General features: G+C 43.4%; 1 protein-coding gene across 2 annotated transcripts in view; it reads left to right on the top strand.

The window, feature by feature from the left end:
• The first annotated feature begins 3510 nt into the window (after positions 1–3510).
• Positions 3511–15253, top strand: part of LOC121573897 (beta-amyrin 28-monooxygenase) — a 44181-nt gene continuing 32438 nt past the window's right edge. Inside the window, exons 1-8 of one of the 2 annotated variants that reach the window (XM_041886283.2) lie at positions 3511–4055; positions 4484–4561; positions 4879–4963; positions 5075–5110; positions 6575–6714; positions 7314–7437; positions 7573–7717; positions 7889–7999. In XM_041886283.2, coding sequence (XP_041742217.1) covers positions 3866–4055; positions 4484–4561; positions 4879–4963; positions 5075–5110; positions 6575–6714; positions 7314–7437; positions 7573–7717; positions 7889–7999 — 909 coding nt within the window. In that variant the 5' untranslated portion in view covers positions 3511–3865. The remainder of the gene's footprint in view (positions 4056–4483; positions 4562–4878; positions 4964–5074; positions 5111–6574; positions 6715–7313; positions 7438–7572; positions 7718–7888; positions 8000–15253) is intronic. The other variant, XM_041886282.2, reaches the window with a different exon arrangement.

Raw genomic sequence — 15253 nt, 5'->3', positions numbered from 1 at the left:
CAATCATAGTAGGGTATAACAGTAAATGTGCTCAATTCTCGTACGTAATTGTGTTAGGCACAACTATATCGTCCATGCAGAATATCCCCAGACTGCACTACTACTACAAACTCTTCAATTGAATTAAGCTATATTATTATTTTCGATGTAAACAATTCATTTTCAATGTCTGAATAGCTACATAACAAACCACAATGCTGCTGAGAGATTCCGAACTTCAAGTTTTTCTCACCTGTGGGCTCGGCGCTTCGGTTTTCGGGTTCGAGCAGCGCCCTGTGTTGCTATGGACTCTCATATTCCATTGGTATTTTGTCACAGATTAAACACATCAAGCAATGACCATTGAGTGCCATAGGTGCGGGTAAATGAGATACCATGGTGCGCAAGGCGATGTGCAGGAGAACAGATGATTGAGCCGCGATCACAGTTTGCAAACGAACTAAATTGGCGAGTTGGGCTGTAGATGGGCAACCCGCTTTCAAAGCCCGCTTCTCCCAGATGAGAGAAAGGGTTGACTAGGACGCCCCCTTGGGGTTCCAATAGGGAGACACCAGAGACTACATCTCTCCATCTCTATCCCTCTGTCTGGACCACCTTTTATTGTGTCAAATGCTAGATAAATACTTTGTTTCATTTTTGTTTGGCAGGACAACTGTTACTTTGATGGCCAACACTGACATTATAGTTGCCTCAGAATGTGCATTGGTCTGCAACTTCAAATAAAATGCCATATGAAAACAAAGTAGATGTTCAAACAGTATTAATCCAAGACATAGCGAGAGAGGATTATGTTGAACCAATACACAATGACGCTTGCTTACAACAAACGTATGCCTTTCTTTTTTGTGTGCTGATTGTACGGAGATTGTGACAGCCGGTTAAATGGCGTCCCTTGAGAAGGCAAGAACAGGATGTATGTCAGGAGAAGTGCAGTATTATCATAAGGAGATGTGTACTTGGAATACGGAGGAGGAATGGAGGGGAAAAGAGAGGCAGAGGAGGTCTAAGAGAGAGAGGGAGGAAGAGGGTGAGCTTGAGTCGGTTAAAAATTGTGGGAAAAAGGGAGATGGTTTGTTAAAGAAGAATGGTAGAAAGCGTAAGCAGAGTGAGCTGAAGACAGGAGGAGAAATGGAACTGAATGAGGGCGAAGGATAGGAGGTGATAGGTGTGGTGAAGTTCTCGGAGCCCGAGGCTTGCACCAAGGGTCAGGATAAAGATGATTCTGTGACTGTTTTTGGAAAAAGTGGACCCTTGCATTTTGGCTGATCCATTTGTGGTTTCAGGGTGGGTGAAAACAGAGTTGGGTGCTGTGGAATCGGTGAGGGTAACCAGAAGTGGTCTGGTGATAATTGTTTGTGTTTCTGCTGGTCAGAGGGAGCAGGCGCTCTGCGTTAAATGAATGGGGCCAAGATATATGAATTGTTTTGCTCTCAAGAAAAGGGTGCCATTGAAAGGAATGATTACTGGGGTAGCGGTAAATGTGAACGTTGACCAACTGAAGGGGAAGATTCCCGCTGTTTGTGATGCTCGTCATTTGGTGCAATGCAGACAGTGTGGCGTGAGTAGTGAAACAGAAGAGTCGTTGTCTGTTCTTTTGAGTTTTGATGTTGAGTCTTTGCCCGACAAAGGGATGTTAGGATATATAAGTTATCCTGTACAAGCTTTTGTGCCGAATACATTACGTTGTTACACGTGTCAAGCTTATGGGCACGTGGCAGCAGTGTGTAGGAGGATGGTTTCTAGGTGTGAGAAGTGTGCAGAAGGGCATGAGATAAAGGAATGTGTAGCATTGGGGAAAGTAGTGGAATGTGTTAATTGTAGGGGTGCCCATGGGACTGGGAATCAGAATATCCTGTGTGAGAGAGGCAGGTTGAGGTTTCCAGGGTTAGAGTAGTGCAGAAGTTGTCATATGCTGAGGCAGTGAAGAAAGTAGAGGAAGATGGGTCAAGGGGGAGGGATCCTGAGAGGAATGGTGTGAGTAGTAGATCTGTACTAGTACAGAGGGATAGGCCAACAAGTGATATACACTACCGTTCAAAAGTTTGAGGTCACTTAGAAATGTCCTTGTTTTTCGAAAGAAAAGCCATTTTTTGGTCCATTAAAATAACATCAAATTGATCAGATATACAGTGTAGACATTGTTAATGTTGTAAATGGCTATTGTAGCTGGAAACGGCTGATTTTTAATGGAATATTTACAAAGGTGTACAGAGGCCCATTATCAGCAACCATCAGTCCTGTGTTCCAATGGCACGTTGTGTTTGCTAATCCAAGTTTATTGTTTGTGTTATGGCTTTTTCTTTGCAACTCTGCCTAGAAGGTCAGCATCCCGGAGTCGCCTCTTCACTGTTGACGTTGAGACTGGTACTATTTAATGAAGCTGCCAGTTGAGGACCTGTGAGGCACCTGTTTCTCAAACTAGACACTCTAATGTATTTGTCCACTTGCTCAGTTGTGCACCGGGGCCTCCCACTCCTCTTTCTATTCTGGTTAGAGACAGTTTGCGCTGTTCTGTGAAGGAAGTAGTACACAGCTTTGTACGAGATCTTCAGTTTCTTGGCAATTTCTCGCATGGAATAGCCTTCATTTCTCAGAACAAGAATAGACTGACGAGTTTCAGAAGAAAGTTATTTGTTTCTGGCCATTTTGAGCCTGTAATCAAACCCACAATTGCTGATGCTCCAGATACTCAACTAGCCTCAAGAAGGCCAGTTTTATTGCTTCTTTAATCAGCACAACAGTTTTCAGCTGTGCTAACATAATTGCAAAAGGGTTTTCTAATGATCAATTAGCCTTTTAAAATGATAAACTTGGATTAGCAAACACAACGTGCCATTGGAACACAGGACTGATGGTTGCTGACAATGGGCCTCTGTACGCCTATGTAAATATTCCATTAAAAATCCGCCGTTTCCAGATACAATAGCCATTTACAACATTAACAATGTCTACAATGTTATTTTAATGGACAAAAAAAATGCTTTTCTTTCAAAAACAAGGACATTTCTAAGTGACCCCAAACTTTTGAACGGTAGTGTATGTTTCAGTAAGATTGGATTTTTAGCATTTATACCAATGGTTATCAACTGTAGTGCAGGGATGGAACGTAAGTCACACAAAATGTAGGTTGTGGTGGCAGCTGCAGAGAAGTATTTGGGTGTGCGAGACTTGATGTCAGAAGAGTTACAGGGTGTGTTAAGTGGTGGTGTCCCATCCTTTCACGCTGTTGGTCTGAGGTAGGATTAAATAGATTTAAATAGTGGAGTAGGGTGGTGTTTATTTTAATTTTATTTTTTGGTGAGTGTAGTGTTAGATGGTAGGGTATTTGTTTATTTTATTATTTTTTTCAAGCAAAGTATAAGGGAGTTATACTCCAGTCTAGTAGGTGGCAGTAATGCAAAATGTATTGGATGCCAACCGCTGTTAAACCTCATCGAAGAAGAAGACAAACGCGTGCCAATCTGCTACAGTAGGCTCGAACTGCAGGCACGCCAAACGAAGTGTTGGGGGTGGGACTATCTGAAGTCCATCCAGGAAGCGCTTTTCTGAATGCTTTCAGTTACCATCGAGATATAACGATGAGATAGAAGTAATGTGATAGGTCTGTGTAATACAATATGCCAGCTTTCAGAATAAACAAAACACATTTGGTGACTTTAAGCCTGCGTTTTCATGGCATAGTTAGACAAATAGCCATATTGATCCTCAACCTTGTTGCAGAATGGATCAATAATAGATGCAGAATAGATGCAGAATAAGCGGTTTTTTATCACCCAAACAAACTAGACCATCTGCCGTCTAATCCAACGACTGTGGTTTCATTTACCGCTGAGCTAACCCCTGCAGAGTAAGCTAATTTTAAATAATGTCGAAACTACTGGGCTCTGCGGGGGTCTCTGTGTTGGGCGACAAGTCTTTGGAGTTTTACCGAGATCCGGTGGCTTTTTGTGAACAACGTATTGAAAAGCATGGGACACGGATATTTCAATCAAGACTTCTGAACAAACCAACTTCCTTCGTCTGTTCGGTGGAAGGGATGAAAGAATTACTTTGCGGTATAGCCACTTATTCGTGTGTGTGTGTGTGTGTGTGTGTGTGTGTGTGTGTATGTATGCATGTGTGTGTGTGTGTGTGTGTGTGTGTGTGTGTGTGCATGTGTGTGTGTGTGTCGCAATAACCTAATCAGTTCAACTGTCACATTTTTGCCTAATAGGCCAACATTTTTATACATTAATAGTTTTTGCTTTTCATGAATCATGAATGAGTCTACATATCAGTTTAAAGTTCATTTCTATTTTTAACGCATTAGCAGGATGTGATAGGATTTCATTAATGATAATTCATCCATAGATTAGACAGGGCTTGATAACTGACCATGTCATGTGATGCACCCGTGACTTTGCCTGGGGGGTAGGGGTGAGAATTGTGTGTTTCCCCATTGAAAGAGGAAATTGCAGCAGATGTGATCATGACTGTATTTCAGAGAAGTCATCTGTGTTCCTGAAAGACCCCACTGATGTAATGCACAACATGTATGGAGACAACATAGTGACTGCTAATGGTGAGTTGATGTCCCAATAGGTCCATAGGGTGCAACTTACATGCAATTTGTTTATCATGGGATAGGGGTTATATTAGAGAGCCTACACCTCATCTGGCCTTTACAAAGACATCTTTGATTGTACATGTTCACAGGGTAAAGCTGCTTTAGGCCTTCACACTATTTGCTTGTTTAATTAATTTATCAGAAGTTGAAAAAAAAAATAGAATATTCATTATTTAGATCAATAGATGGAGTCATTGCACAGTTTCTTTAATTCTCCTATGCTATGAGCAACTCCATAATGTTATCTATTGTATTCTGTATTGTTCATCCAGGCGAGGAAGCCTGCTTGCTGCGTCTGTCTCTCACCAACCTTTTCACAGGAAAGTGTCTGGCCTCAGGCTCTGACCTCATTAACAGGTAAAGACTAGTTTCATTTATTGGGTATGACAGGGTTGACCAAATGTCATTATAAATATATCTTAATTAAGGATAACAATGCTTGTTTCTCTGTTTTTCTTTCCTACACAGTGTTTCTGAACGGTGCTTGAAGGATCTTTCTGCAACGTAAGAACCCTTGAAACCCCCACTCACATTCCTTCATGCACTTCTGTCTTACTCAAAATACACTAGCAGGACCATACCAGAAATGTATGACCTACAGTGCCTTCAGAAAGTATTCATAACCCTTGACTTATTCCACATGTTGTTGTGTTACAGCCTGAATTCAAAATTAATTAAATTAATTTGTTTCTCTCCTACAGTATCTACACACAATACCCCATAATGACAAAGTGAAAACATGTTTTGAGACATTTTTGCAAATGTATTTAAAATGAAATACAGACATTTCTCATTCACACCCCTGAGTCAATACATGTTAGAATCACCGTTGGCAGCGATTACAGCTGTGAGTCTTTCTGGGTAAGTCTCTAAGAGCTTTGCACACCTGGATTGTACAATATTTGCACAAAATTCTTCAAGCTCTGTCAAGTTGGTTGTTGATCATTGCTAGACCGCCATTTTCAAGTCTTGCCATAGATTTCCAAGCCGATTTAAGTCAAAACTGTAACTAAGCCACTCAGGAACATTCAATGTCATCTTGGTAAGCAACTCCAGTGTATATTTGGCCTTGTGTTTTAGTTTATTGACCTGCTGAAAGGTGAATTTGTCTCCCAGTGTCTGCTGGAAAGCAGACTGAACCAGGGCTTCCTCTAGGATTTTGCCTATGCTTAGCTCTATCCATTTATTTTTACCCCCCCCCCAAAAAAAAAAAATCCCTACTCCTTGTCGATGACAAGCATACCCATAACATGATGCAGCCACCACCATGATTGAAAACAGTGGAGGCTGGTGGGAGGAGCTATAGGAGTACGGGATCACATTTATTCCATTCCAGCCATTACAATGAGCTCATCCTCCTATAACTCCTCCCACCAGCCTCCACTGATTGAAAATAGGAATTGTGGTACTCAGTGATGTGTTGTGTTGGATTTGCCCCAAAGGAAATGTTTCCTTATTTTTTTTTTTTATATTTATATATTTCTTTAAATTCTGATTTATCAGGGTGTGATGCAGCACCCTCAGTACCCCTACTTCCTGTGGCTATGACTGGGTGTATTGATACACCTTCCAAAGTGTAATGAATAACTTCACCATGCTCAAAGTGATATTCAATGTCTGCTTTTTTTTACCCATCTACCAATAGGTGCCCTTCTTTGCAAGGCATTGGAAAACCTCCCTGGTCTTTGTGATTGAATCTGTGTTTGAAATTCAACTGAGGAACCTTATAGATAATTGTGTGTGTGGGTTGCAGAGATGAGGTAGTCATTCAAAAATCATGTTAAACACTATTATTGCACACAGAGTGAGTCCATGGGGTATTGTGTGTAGGCCAGTGTCACAAAATGTCAATTTAATCCATTTTAAATTTAGGCTGTAACACAACAAAATGTGGAAAAAGTCAAGGGGTGTGAATACTTTCTGAAGGCACAGTATGTTCTGTTCACTTCTCTGATTCTTCTTGTGTAGTGGGGAGCCCGTGTCCGTGTACCCCCTGTTTAAACGGTTGGGAACAGAACTGGTGTTGGGGCTGTTCCTGAATGTGAACCCAGAGGAGACGCCAGAGCTTTTCCAGGACATTACAGCACTCTGTACCCTACACTGGCACGGTGAGATGATGTACCCTACACTGGCACGGTGAGATCAGCCTCTGCCACTCGTAGGTTTTCCCCTCTTACAATGGGAGGCATGCTGCCCACACTGGGCCTCATTGAACAAACACCACTACAATTTCAGCATATCAACAATTGAAGAAACACTTTAGTCTCACTTTCTTTCAAAGAACTTCCTGTCCCCTGATGATGGTGAATATATACGTATAGCCAGATAGATGTCTGACAAAACAGACTGCACTGCATTCAAGGAGCCCTGTTTTCAAAGGGAGTGGAATAGACACACAGATCTGTGCATTAGCTGAGCTACAGTGGTAGTTAGATCTCAACACCTCTATTGACAACACTGCCTCAGGCATCTCGGTGAATCCCAGCAGGTGTCAATGACTATTACATTAACACAGCATGTTAATGTGGTAATTGTGAGCCAATATACTTTTCAAAAGGGGATATTAGGCAAATGAAACTGTGGTGGTTTCTCTTCTATAGGTAGGCGTAGGCCCCTTTCAGGTTGATGTAAGCATAGGGATGGATACATATATTGTTTTGTCAGAATGTGACCTTTGACCTTTCAACCCCCTGTCCTTCCCTTACAGGGATCATCTCAGCTCCAGTCAGTGTGAAGGTTCCTCTGTGGTCCTCTGGCTTTTGCACAGCGCTGGAGGCTAAAGACAAGCTCATGGACATCATTAAAGACAAGCTGGAGTGTCAGAGACAGGGGTAAGTCCATAAATATGTTGTCATAGACACACACCTTGTGGTCACATGTAGTGGGCCTTCTCGCCTCACTTTCATTGTCACTTTGTCTTAATGCTCTCTCACTTACTCTCTCTTTCTCTCTCTCTCGCTCTGTAGGTTTGTAGGTTCTCTCCGCGATCTCCCTCTACCTGATGCCAGTTGTGCCTCCCAGCATTTGCTGTTGTTCATCTCTGCTCTGATCCCCAAAGCCCTGGCATCCCTACTCACCTCCTTCACTCTGGTTCTGAGTGGAGCAGGCAAGGTGAGACGGCCTGGTTCTCTTACTGAAACTTCAGAGCACGGGAACGCACTTTAAATGATGTTGACCTTACATTGTAGTAACAACTACACAGCTTTTGGAAATGCCTTGCTTTGAATCAGTGTAGTACTGCAGGAACCCTGTACTAACACTAACGCTTCATTCTTTTGTCAGGAGGAAATTAGGAATCGTGCGAGGGCAGACCCTGATTACCTTTACTACGTCCTCCTGGAAGTACAGAGACTTTGGCCTCCGTTCATTGGTGGAAGGAGAATAGCCAATCAAGTGAGTCCACTACATTGCTTGTAATCAATAACATTTTATTTGATATCTCAGCTCTCTCTGTGCATTCATGATCTGAGCTCTAGGGGGAGTAGCATGCCCATAAATAGATCTTTAAAGAAGTCTGAATGTAAAAGGGAACATTATGTATTTTCCTATACTTATGATAGACAACTGTGATCTCCCGGCGGCACGCAATGACAATGAACTTCTTTCTAAGTTGTTTACAATGATGAATGACAAGTATGTTCACATGTTCCCCAGTTGATATCCTCTATGAATTATTATATTTCTGAAATATTGCATGAGCAGCCCAAGCTATCGACTCTATGTATTTTTTCCCCATGTCATTGTATTGTATATCTGATAACAGGAAGGCGATTAATCAAAATAGGCCTCCTACATCCCAGTCAATGTTTATGATGCAGATGCTGAAATGAATGCATTGTGTGACAAAAGATAAGTTATTTAATAGTGTATTATGGGTGTTTTTAGTAATAGAGCTGTCAGCCAATAGATTATTGGCTAACTGTGGTCGCCATCTCTTCATTGTTCACTGGCTGGCTTTATAATGAAAATGGTCCAGTTGATGACGTCCATAAATAGTGTGACCTCATGCCGCGTCACGCAAAAACAACAGCCCATGAGGGGAATTGATTGGGCTCAAATTGATTGACCCTCTTACCCAAGGGCTGTGTTTGCTGTATGAGTGGAAAAAGTAATAGCTTGTATTTGCAATGGCTTCAATTGTGTACTAGCTAGTATGTTGTGTAATTTCTTTTTCACCTTTTGTAACACTGAGTGAGTATAGTTAGCATCATTTTTGTACTTGAAAATTCCTCAATTGGTCTGATGTAGAGATATCTCTCTGTGTGAGTCCTGACCTGGAGAGGTTGTTAATAACAAGTGACATGGGATTTCAACCAGCTGGTGAGGTGCCGACACAACTAGGAGCAGAAAAAACAAGTGTTAGATTAATCAGGCCCAAACAGGTGGTCATAGATGCATATTTAATCAAAATATCTGATGAATATGAATCTGTCGTGCAGAGTGAACTGTCAGGGTGACAGAGTGTTGGGGAAGGGGAGGATGGAGAGGGAGAGAGGGAGGATGGAGAGGGAGAGGAGGATAGAGAGTGAGATGGGAGAAAGGATGGAGAGAGGGATAGGCTGGAGATAGAGGGGAGGATCGAGAAGGAGGGAGGGATGGAGAAGGAGGAAGGGAGAGGCGGGGGAGGAGAGGAGCCCTGAGTTCCTGGTCGTCCTGCTTCAGAGCCCAGCTCCTAGTAGACCTAGCAGCCACAGGGAAGCACAGCTGGGCCCCAGCTCCCAGTAGACCTAGCAGCCACAGGGAAGCACAGCTGGGCCCCAGCTCCCAGTAGACCTAGCAGTCACAGGGAAGCACAGCTGGGCCTCTTCTGCTTTTTGGACATAGCAACACACACAGAAAGTCACTCACACAAATTCTCATATCAGAATATTTATAGTCGGTCTCTGAATTAATTAACATTGCACTACACTCTGTACTGTACATTTCATTTTCTCCAGGGTTGTCGGAGAAGAACATTTTCTGACTCACCCTCCTCCGACTCCAGCGGTGGTGGTCAGTGAACTGTGGTTATGCCCACGGTCTCACATGTAGATTGGGATGTTTGGGATGTTTCAGGTTCTTGTTTGCCTGTGAGTGTTAAGTCATATTCATGATGAAGGTGGGAGGAGGGGCCACTTGTGACGCATTCCTTGTTGTGTGCTCTCACGGCTCCCCCTCCTTCCTTCCTTCCTTCCTTCCTTCCTTCCTTCCTTCCTTCCTTCCTTCCTTCCTTCCTTCCTTCCTTCCTTCCTTCCTTCCTTCCTTCCTTCCTTCCTTCCTTCCTTCCTTCCTTCCTTCCTTCCTTCCTTCCTTCCTTCCTTCCTTCCTTCCTTCCTTCCTTCCTTTCCTTCCTTCCCTCCTTCCATCCCTCCCTTCCTTTCTCCCTCCCTCCCTCCCTCCCTCTCTCCCGGCAGGTGGATGAATAATGCATACCCATACGCCCAGGTTATGATGGGTAATTGATTGAGGCAGTAAACACTGATGTTACAGTGCTGGAGTTGGGTGGAGGAGCGGAGGGGGAGGGAGGGAGGAGGAGGGTGTTCGTCATGGGTGGAGTGGGGTTCGTCACGCCCTCCCCTCACCTGAGGCAAAGCAGCTCCTCCACAACAATAACAACACCAGGAGAGTGTAAGAGAGTGTGAGAGAGAGAAATGATTGGCGATTGGCCTGGCAAATGCCAGATTGGTGATTGGCCTTCTGGCAAGTGCCAGATGGGCTGGACAATTATTTTGTTGGGTGGGCTGGTCGAAATTGACACACACAAATATAGATATGTTTTTCTATAGAAATAAAACAATAAAAAAGGTGACATGGTCTGCGATCCCCATGGGCCTGTTAAGATGTTATAATAATCTATAATAAGCCTTTGGCTTATCAGTGGGTAATGGCCGGCCCCACTACCAAGATGGGCCGGGCCTGTTTTCTGATAGGCTGAGCTGAGGTTATGCAAACTCATGTTCAAAGTCAAACACGGCATCAGCAAAGAGAGCTGCTCCGACTGTCATCAGTTAGACAGCCAAGATCACGGATCATAAAAAACGGAAAAGGTGCCAATAAACGTAGAAAGAGCACATTCTACATTGTCAGCTCACTCAAAACGTCCTATTTTTTGGGTGGCTAAAACCATGATTTGGTCAAATAGTAAAGTGCATTATCCTCATGATTCCTGTAATGAAAGTGTCTGCCCTGTGCCTTTGCCCTCGCTGGGGCCTGCTGCTGTGACGAGCAAGCCACTCTCCTCTCCCCCCATGCGCCCGAGAGAAAGTGTGCGCAGTGATGCGGGCTGGTGTGGATAAAATGCCAGGGCCGAATTCTTGTCCCAGTCCACCCCTGGGAGAGAGAGAGAGATAACACCAAGCAAGAGAGGGAGACAGAGAGAAGGCAGAAGTGGGTAAGCGAGAGAGAGTTAGAGAAAGAGAGAGTACTTTAACCCATACCTACGAAGCCAGCCAGGCAAATCAAATTGTATTTTTCACATGCGTGGAAAACCACAGGTACAGACCTTACAAAAATCCCCATCAAAATCCGCCAGTTTGAGCTAGAGATATCTGTTTTTTGCATGGGCTGTGTCTCGATCCACCACATCTGTCTGTGTCTGCCTTCCGCATCTGTGGTGGAAAGTGGCAGAGCTACAGCGCTGTTTGTCAGACTAGGAGACATCCCGAAAATCGGTCTTCTCACAAAGACGTCTGTAGTGTCCGAAAGGTTTGGCCTACTAACTAATATGACCACTCTATGGAAAGATGAGACTCTCACGAACATGATGGTGTTCTCCATTTTGCTTTACGACCCCCACAACAGACTGGTATATGGAATATGTCCGTAAACACTCCAGCTAGCTGGTCTGCACATGCTCTGACGACGCAGCTTGGGATGCTGTCTGGACTGGCAACTTTGCGAGGGTTAACACGCTTAAATTACTTACGTCGGCAACAGAGGTGGCTGGCTGGCTTTCCCTTTATATTCCTTAATTGTCTGGAGTCCTTGCCACATATGTCTCGTGTCTGAGCTGTTGAATTGCGACTCCACTTTGTCCCTGTACTGTCTGTTTTGCCTCTTTGATTGCCTTACAGAGATCATAGCTGGTCTGTTTGTACACGTCCATAAATGCGGTAGTTTGCGCTTTCAGTTTAGCGCAAATGCTGCCAACGATCCACGATCTTTGGTTTGGATAAGTTCTAATCATCACAGTGCCCTTCCTGATGAATCGAGTCAGTGTATACGTCAATAATATTCTCAGAGACGAACCAGAACATTTCCCAGTCCACGTGATCAAAACAATCTTAGATTCCGATTGGTTAGACCAACGTTGAACAGTCCTTACCACATGTGCTTCCTGTTTAAGTTTCTGCCTATAGGTGGGGAGGAGCAGAATGGCGCGTGATCTGATTTGCCAAAGGAAGGTGCGGGGAAGGACCTTGTAGCCGTCCCGGAAGGGAGAGTAGCAATGATCAAGAGTTTGTGATGCGCTTGTAGCACAGGAGATGTGTTAAAGTCCCTAGCTACAAAAAATGCGGCCTCAGGATATGCGGTTTCCAGTTTGTACATAGTCCAGTGTAGTTCCTTGAGAGCCATTGTGGTGTCGGCTTGGGGGGGAATGTACACGGCAGTGATGATGAGCGAAGAAAATTATCTTGGGACATAATGTGGTCTGCATTTGATGGTGAGGTATTCCAGATCGGGAGAACAAAAGGACTTGCGTTCCTGTACGTTACCACAATCACACCATGATGATATGTTAATCATGTACAGTGCCTTCAGAAAGTATTCACACCCCTTGACTTTTTCCACATTTTGATGTGTTACAGCCTGGATTTAAAATTGATTAAATTGGGATTTTTTGTCACTGGCCTACACACAATTCCCCATAATGTCAAAGTGGAGTTATGTTTTTCGAAAGTTTTACACATGAATAGAAAATGAAAAGCTGAAATGTCTTGAGTCAGTAAGTATTTAAACACTTTTGTTATGGTAAGCCTAAATAAGTTTCAGGAGTACAAATTTGCTTAACAAGTCACAAAATAAGTTGCATGGACATTTTGTGACACTGGCCTACACACAAAACCCCATGGACTCACTCTGTGTGCAATAATAGTGTTTAACATGATTTTTTAATGACTACCTCATCTCTGTACCCAACACATAAAATTATCTGTAAGGTCCCTCAGTCGAGCAGTGAATTTCAAACACAGATTCAACCACAAAGACCAGGGAGGTTTTGTAAAAAAACAAACAAAAAAAAAAACAGACATTGAATATCACTTTGAACATGTTGAAGCTATTAATTACACTTTGGGTGGTGTATCAATACACCCAGTCACTACAAAGATACAGGGGTCCTCCTAAATCAGTTACCGGAGAGGAAGGAAACCGCTCAGGGATTTCACCATGAGGCCAGTGGTGACTTTAAAACAATTACAGAGTTTAATGGCTGCGATAGGAGAAAACTGAGGATGGATCAACAACATTATAGTTACTCCACAATACTAACCGAATTGACAGAATGAAAAGAAGGAAGCCTGTATAGAATACAAATATTCTAAAACATGCATCCTGTTTGCATCAAGGCACTAAAGTAATACTGCAAAAAATGTGTCAAAGCAATTAACTTTTTGTCCTGAATACAAAGTGTTATGTTTGGGGCATCATGTTATGGGTATGCTTGTAATTGTTAAGGACTGGGGAGTGTGAATGTCAAGGGGTCAAGGGGAATTAATACTTTCTGAAGGCACTGTGTGTGTGTGTGTGTGTGTGTGTGTGTGTGTGTGTGTGTGTGTGTGTGTGTGTGTGTGTGTGTGTGTGTGTGTGTGTGTGTGTGTGTGTGTGTGTGTGTGTGTGTGTGTGTGTGTGTGTGTGTGTGTGTGTGTGTGTGTGTGTGTGTGTGTGTGTGTGTGTGTGTGTGTGTGTGTGTGTGTGTGTGTGTGTGCGTGCGTGTGTGTGTGAGTGTGTGGATAGAGACCTGTGAGTGTGCATATAGCCAGTGCAGGTAGTGTCCCTGCAGATAGTCCATACAGATAATCCGGGTAGCCATTGATTAGCTATTCAACAGTCATCAGAGGCGCCAGGCCTCACATGGCATCATTAAGGTGGCGGATTAAGATTCCTGAGCTTTCGGAAAGACGTGAGTAATCCTCTCAAATGGAACGGGGGAGTGTGCAGTGGCATTTTGAGCATGTCCTGTTGTTGCTTGCTGGTGGAATATTAACTCTATGAGGTCAGTGAGTCTCACTGTTCTCTACAATGGACTGACTGGGGATGATGTTGCTGAGCTAGTTTCCACTCTGGACTGTCAGAAATAATCAGGTAACACTGACAGACTATCGCCTCTTCGAGACTCTGTCTTTCCTACTCTAGCTAGGCCATTGCATTCATTGACTTAGCCCTGGACTCTTAGACATCATCACACTTTGCCTCTGTAAAGTCCTCTGCAACAATCACTCTTGGACTCACACACTTTATTCTGGAGCTCATGAAAGGCTTTATATTCCACGTCAGTCGCTGCATCCCCTTTGTGCCAGCCTATGATCAGAGATGGTCCAGACAGCAACTCTTGAAATCCAGACCCATCTCTGCCTATGTTGTGTTTATTTATTTCCCTCAGAACCCAGAGCCCCAGCCAGCCCCAGCCCCGGTCAGGTGGGCCCAAATGCTGCCTGCTAATGGGGTTATACATAAAACATCCGCATCTGGCTGGCTGCCTGACTGGCTTCCTGATAGCAGGATGTGCATGTCACTGGGAATAAGGACAAGGCCTGATGAGGGGCTGTAGTCTACTGGGGACCTGTGATACAGTAAAGCCAGGGATCATGAATACAGACATCCTAAATATGTGATATCTCTTTTCCCAGTTTTTAAATAGTTTTCATAGAATCGTATTTTCCCACAATCTCTGCTACTGTACAATGATCAGTGTTCCTTTTCGAAAACAATGATCAGTATTCTGAGAATACTGTGTGTGTGCGTGCATGCGTGAGTGAGAGTGATCCATAGAAGTGCTCTCTGCTCTGCTCTGAGAGGAGGCTCTCTCTCTCTCCCCCTTGGTAAACAGGAAGCAGCTTCTCAATAATGACACCTCAGTGCCTCTCTGTGATGGACTTAATGCCTTAACAAACACCCCACTGCCTCTGATTGAGTTATTGTTTTAACAAACAACCCACTGCCTCTAATTGAGTTAATGTTTTAACAAACACCCCACTGCCTCTAATTGAGTTAATGCTTTAACAATCAGACAGAGAGAGGGGGGGAGAGGAGAGGAAGAATGAATTCTCTCTCTACGTATTTTGCCAGTTGAACAATAGTCAGTAAGTAAATAGTGATTACTGATTATATACAAAATGTATGGTGCTATAATAATAAACCTCAGGTTGTTTGCCATATTCATAGCAGTACTGTATGTGACTCTAGGATTTCTAGGAAAAGCAACCATTCCCACATGAAAAAATACTACAGTTTACTATAGAATACTACAGTATTTACTACAGCATTATGTGAAAACACAGTCAGCAGAAACACTACACTTTTTGAACTACAGTAATTCCTCTTCCCCATATCCCAATTTATGCCTCCCATAAGTGAGAAACCTACAGTGGGGAGAACAAGTATTTGATACACTGCCGATTTTGCAGGTTTTCCTACTTACAAAGCATGTAGAGGTCTGTAATTTTTATC

The sequence above is a fragment of the Coregonus clupeaformis genome, chromosome 9 (genome assembly GCF_020615455.1).
Source record: "Coregonus clupeaformis isolate EN_2021a chromosome 9, ASM2061545v1, whole genome shotgun sequence".
Lineage (NCBI taxonomy): Eukaryota > Metazoa > Chordata > Actinopteri > Salmoniformes > Salmonidae > Coregonus > Coregonus clupeaformis.
Note: the sequence above shows the minus strand (reverse complement) of the source record. Positions and strands in the feature narration are given on the sequence as shown.